Source organism: Macrobrachium nipponense, chromosome 10 (genome assembly GCF_015104395.2).
Source record: "Macrobrachium nipponense isolate FS-2020 chromosome 10, ASM1510439v2, whole genome shotgun sequence".
In the NCBI taxonomy this organism is placed as follows: domain Eukaryota; kingdom Metazoa; phylum Arthropoda; class Malacostraca; order Decapoda; family Palaemonidae; genus Macrobrachium; species Macrobrachium nipponense.
Window position 1 is genome coordinate 23,622,539 of NC_087204.1, and position 6,198 is coordinate 23,628,736.

At 29.5% G+C, this 6,198-nt stretch overlaps 1 protein-coding gene across 1 annotated transcript in view; it reads right to left on the minus strand.

Annotated features, from left to right (window-relative positions):
- The window catches only part of LOC135223478 (uncharacterized), a 152,891-nt gene that overhangs the window by 82,217 nt on the left and 64,476 nt on the right, over positions 1 to 6,198 (minus strand). The window contains 1 exon segment of the mRNA XM_064261906.1: positions 4,939 to 5,013. Coding sequence (XP_064117976.1) covers positions 4,939 to 5,013 — 75 coding nt within the window.

The window sequence follows — 6,198 nt, forward strand, 5'->3', positions numbered from 1 at the left end:
TCACAGGAAAATATGTACCAATTACACGAAAATGCTCTGTGCAATGTAATGACTGAATGCTCTTACAAAGAGCTGCCTTTATATTACTTAACAATCAAAGCCGCGAGGCGCAGGGATTTTCGCTTTGGCTAACAGCATGACGTTTCACGAATAAAAAGTTGTGGAATACAAAGACATCCGAGAGTAATTATCATAATTATAATCTGTCACATATTTATATCGCAGATCCTAACCGTACTAGGTGACCTTTGTATGAAAAGTAATTCCATTAAAAAAAAAGCGATTCTAAATTGAGTAACGCATATCCTTTCCTATATAAGGTAGCATAAAGCCTTGTTCGAGGTCAAGTTACAGCGAGATTAGTACCAGGCATACTGTGTGATGGCATCGTGACACTGAATACCTTGCAGACCGACATGAGTAAGACTTCATCCTTTTAAAGGACAAGTTATTCCCAGACACGAATCAGTTCTCCGGCGGTCCTTCTTATTTTGCAACTAGAATATAGAATAGTACATAGACTTTATGCCAAAGACCAAACGATTGGACCTACGAGGTCAATCGGCGCTGAAATGGAAACTGACAGTAAAAAGGTTTGAAAAGTGTAACAGGAGGAAAACCTCAAAGCAGTTGCACTATGAATCAATTGTTTGTTTGTTTGTATGGTGTTTTTACGTTGCATAGAACCAGCAGTTATTCAACAACGGGACCAACGGCTTTATGTGACTTCCGAACCACGTCGAGAGTGAACTTCTATCTCCAGAAATACGCATCTCTAACACCTAAATGGAATGCCCGAGAATCAAACTCGCGGCCACCGAGGTGGCAGGCCAAGACCATACCGATCACGCCACTGAGGAAAAGAACATGAACGGAGGTTACAGTAAAAGGAATGTAAGGGGTTGCAGCTAGGGGCCGAAGGGACGCTGCAAAAACCTCTAGTAATGCCTACAGTGCACCGCATGAGGGGCACCGACGGCGCTGATATTGTAACTAAACATGACGTTTTTGTGTTTGCACAATAATCGGTTTAGTTCAAAATCTTTGCATTTCACTCTCAAAGGGTCAAGCGTTAGATTTATCATAAGTCTTAAGTTATACAATGAAGTTACTGCAGAACTTAATGCAAATTTAGCCAAGTAAAAAAAAAAAAAAGAAAAAAAAAATCTATAAAATTCTTGCAATCTCGAGTTGCCGTCTACCGTATTTCGCCAACTGAAGCGTTTCCTTAATTATAAAAATAAATATAAAATCATTATATAACGTACTTAAGAGCAGGATTCTTTAACAAAAGAGCCTCTTGCATTGATAAACAGATAATATGAGTGGAAAAGTCATGCCCTTCAATTGCGCTGTGCTTAAGTTACCAGGCTGAAGCTAAGATAATTATGTATCAGATGAAGTTAAAAGATCTAATAAAAATAATAATAATTAATAATAATAATAATAATAATTAATAATAATAATAATAATAATAATAATAATGAAAGATTATTATTATCATCATCATCATCATCATCATCATCATCATTATTATTATTATTATTATTATTATTATTATTGTTACTTTTTAAAATTAAAATAAAAATAATATAATAATATAATAAAATAATAATAATAATAATAATAATAATAATAATTATTGAAATATATTGCTATTATTATTATTATTATTATTATTATTATTATTATTATTTTATTATTATTATTGTTTTAATTTTAAAAAGTAACAACAAACAGCAACAACAACAACAACAACAACAACAATAATAATAATAATAATAATAATAATAATAATGAAATATTAAATATTATTATTATTATTATTATTATTATTACTATTATAATTATTTCTGTTACTTTTTAAAATTTAAAACAACAACAACAACAACAACAACAACAACAACAACAACAACAATAATGATAATAATAATAATAATAATAATAATAATAATAATAATAATAACTGAAATATTTTTTATTATTAGTTATTATTAAATTATTATAATCATTATTATTATTATTATTATTATTATTATTATTATTATTATTATATATTATCGTCTGAATTTCAAAAAGTAACAACAACAACAATAATAATGATATTGAAATATCATTACTATTATTGTTGTTTTTGTTGTTGTTACCCTTTAAAATTAAAACTTTAAGGAGTGTCAACACCACAACTGGTCAGTAACCAAGCGGATTTCCTCTTGTAATTCCCCTTGTAAATGCATTGATAAGGAGTTATTTATGGCCAGGAGTTATCCGTCATATTAATGCACCAGTTATTTCCGTGTATCTATTTCTTTTCACAAATTCTCGCAGTTTCGTTCCTCCCAAATTTCTAGGAACTATAAAGAAATGATTACGAAAAATGCATCTCGCATTTCCTATAGAACTCGAAGCGAATCAATGAAAAAAAAATTCATTACAAAAAATAAATTAATTTTTTAAAGAAATATTTATGGAAGAAATATTTAATTATGAATGAAATATTACTTTTAAAGTGAAATATAAATGAAATATAACTTTTAAAGTAAATCAGAATGAAATATTTCTTTTAAAGTAATATAGGAATGAAATATAACTTTTTAAGTAAAATAGGAATGAAATATTATTCTTTAAGTAAAACAGGAATGAAAAATGACTTTTTAAGTAAAATAGGAAAGAAATGTAATTTTTATAAAAAAATAGGAATGAAATATAACTTTTTAAGTAAAGCAAGAATGAGATATTATATTTTAAGCAAAGCAAAAATGCAAAATTACGTTTTAAGGAAAACAGGAATGGAATATTATTTTTTTTAAAGTAAAACGGGAATGAAATGTCACTTTTAAAGAAAAACAGGAGTGAAATATTACTTTAGATGAAATGGGAACTAACTATATCTCTGTAAAAGGTTGCTGTAACATAAGTAAAAGTGTTTTGTAAAAATATAAAGTTCGATTTTTCTAACATTCAAAATTAAAAAGAAAAAAAAAAACATGTAGGAGAGAGAATCAGATTTTGACAAAGAAAATCTGAGCTAATATTTCGATAAAGCAAGAATGGCCTATTAATTTTTAAGTAAAGCAAGAATGAGATATTACTTTTTAAGTAAAACAGGAATGGAATATTACTTTTTAAGTAAACCAGAACGAATGAACTGTATGTTCACAACAGCTTGCAGTAACATCAGTAGCAAAGCGTTTTAGAAATATAAAGTTCGATCATTCAAAAATAAAAAAATAAAAAAATAAGAAATATATGTACGAGAATCAAATTTTAAAAATCAATTTGAGATAATGTTTAGATATCCCTAACATTCACTATTACCAAAAAATAAATTAATAAATTTTTTTTTTTTTTTTTTTTGGTGTAAAAATAAAAATGTCGTTTTCCTGACTTCCGCCAATCACAAAAGAAATGGAGTACATAGGAAATGATATGATATTTTCAAAATCGAAAAAAAGTGTTTAGTGTTCTTAATATTTTATTTACAAACAAGAAAATCGCACGAGAAAATGTCTCGTGTTCTTAGAAGCCATTTTAGGAAAACTGCCCGGTTTTCCTAATATATCTTCTAGAACAGCGAGCGATACAAAGTGCTACCTTTTTTTTTTTAAACGCATTTCTTGTGAATTCTATTTTCGCTTGCTCGGGAGTAAGCCTACAAACTACTACTTTGTTGTTGTTGTTGGGGGAGTGGGGGGGGGCGGGGGGGGGGGGGGGGGGGGGGAGGTGGTGGTGTTAGGAAAGCCTTATGGAAAAGCTAAAAATGTCTGAAAAAAGGTGTTTCGCGTTGAGTTAAAGGTACAGGAATTTTAGGATATGAATGATTTATTAGAATGAAAATATAAAAATAAATTACGTTCATGTTAAACAGTACAGAAGAATTATATATATATATATATATATATATATATATATATATATATATATATATTAATATATATATATATATATATATATATAAAAGTGAAACAAGGCGCGATTTGATCATAGATTTTAGCACGTTTTCATTTACGTTAAGTTAAGGCTATAGTGTTTACAACTCATGCACGAGAGGAAAATCTTGCACGCGTCCAGAGTAAGCTGAAGGTCGAATCACGCCTTGCTAAAACATAACCCTTCAGAATTCACAAAGAAACGCATACGAGAAAGAGAAAAGTGTCAATTTCCAAGTGAGTAAAACACACGCCACCTTAAAAAAAAAAAAAAAAAAAAAAAAACTAATGGCTACTCTGAGTTCCCGGCAAGAATTATTGACATAATTCACACGAACTTAGACGAAGTCGCGGTGATTGAAAAATTATAGCTGTCTGCGATGAATGACGCGTGAGGTATGACGTAAGAAGTAAACAGCTTCCTCGCGCTAGAGTAGTAAAATCGCATCTCACGAGAATGTTTTTACTAGTTCAATTATCTCACGATTTTTCTAAGCATTTCGAATCCCTTCCCTTCGCCTTTTTCCTTATCCATGTATTTCGCAAATCTTTTTTTCCTTTTCTTCGACGTTTATTCTCACACTTTCTTCCTTATCCTTATCCATTTAATTTCATTTATCCTTTTCTTCTCGTCCTTGGAGCTTATTCTCACACTTTCTTCCTTATCATTATCCATTTATATTTCATTTATCCTTTTCTTCTCGTCCTTGGAGCTTATTCTCACACTTTCTTCCTTATCCTTATCCATATATATTTCATTTATCCTTTTCTTCTCGTCCTTGGAGCTATTCTCACACATTCTTCCTTATCTATAAATTTCATTAATAATTTTCTTCTCAGTTTTAAATTTTCTTCTCAAACTCCTTTATAATTACCTCGGAATAAAATAAAAGTAAAAAAATGAAAATAAAACATAACAAAGTCGACTTACCTTCTGCCATGATGGTAAAATGTAAAAATTAAAATTTTGGAAAACTAAGAAAGTTTGAATACTGAAAAGTCGTCTTACCTTCTGCCCGGATGTGGAACCGATTCCCACGGCAACCAGGAGGTCTGTCAGGTTCATGAGATTTGTATCGAATTGCTGGAAGACAAACAGGAGTCATTTTGATTATCACATAAATTATATAAAATATATATAAATATATAATATATGGAAGGACAGGGTGACAAGGAGATAGCCGGTCATCAGGTAAGAGTACATTTATTGCCGACGCGTTTCGTAACACATACAAAAAAATATACAAAAAACATACATAAAATGAAAGCAATTTTAAAGCACCTGCTAGACTAAAAAGTTGAAGACTGAGTGATTCGGAAAGAAGGGAGAAACAACTAAGAAAGCCGGTTCAACCCAGATACAAATGTACAGAGGAGGTGTGCGAGTTCAACTTGGGCGGCACTAACTGCTTAATAAATAACGACTCTAATATAAGCAGTTCGTGTAAACGGCTTGTTTGGCCCAAGACAGAGAAGTCAGTATAATTGTGCCAAAGTTGAACTTACACACCTCCTCTGTAGTACAGCTGTATCTGGGTTGAACCGCTTTCTTCGCTGCGTCTCCCTTCTTTCCGAATCACTCAGTCTTCAACTTTTTAGTCTAGCAGGTGCTTTTAAATTGCTTTCATTTTATGTATGTTTTTTGTATATTTGTTGAGACTCTTAAAGTCAAGGTTATATTTCATGTATTTTTAATTTGTGTTGTTTCTCATTTAGCCTTGATGATGTAACTATGTGTTACGAAACGCGTCGGCAACAAATGCACTATCACCTGATGACCGGCTATCTCCTTGTCACCCTGTCCTTCCATATGCTGTGGCCTGCTTGCGCCAACGTTTTCTGTGTTTATATATATATATATATATATATATATATATATATATATATATATATATATATATATCGTTATATATATATATATATATATATATATATATCGTATATATATATAGTATATATATATATATATATATATATATATATATATATATATATATATATATAAAATGTTTATTACAGGGATTTTGACTAATAAATTAATATATATAATATATATATATATATATATATATATATATATATATATAATATATATAATATATAATGATATATATATATATATAATATATATATATTATATATATATATATATATAAATGTAACATTTATAACAGTGATTTTGACTCATAAATAAATATTTGACAGATTAAGATTCATTACCAGTTATTCGAAGGAAAACTTCAGACATATGGCATTGCTCTCAGTAACA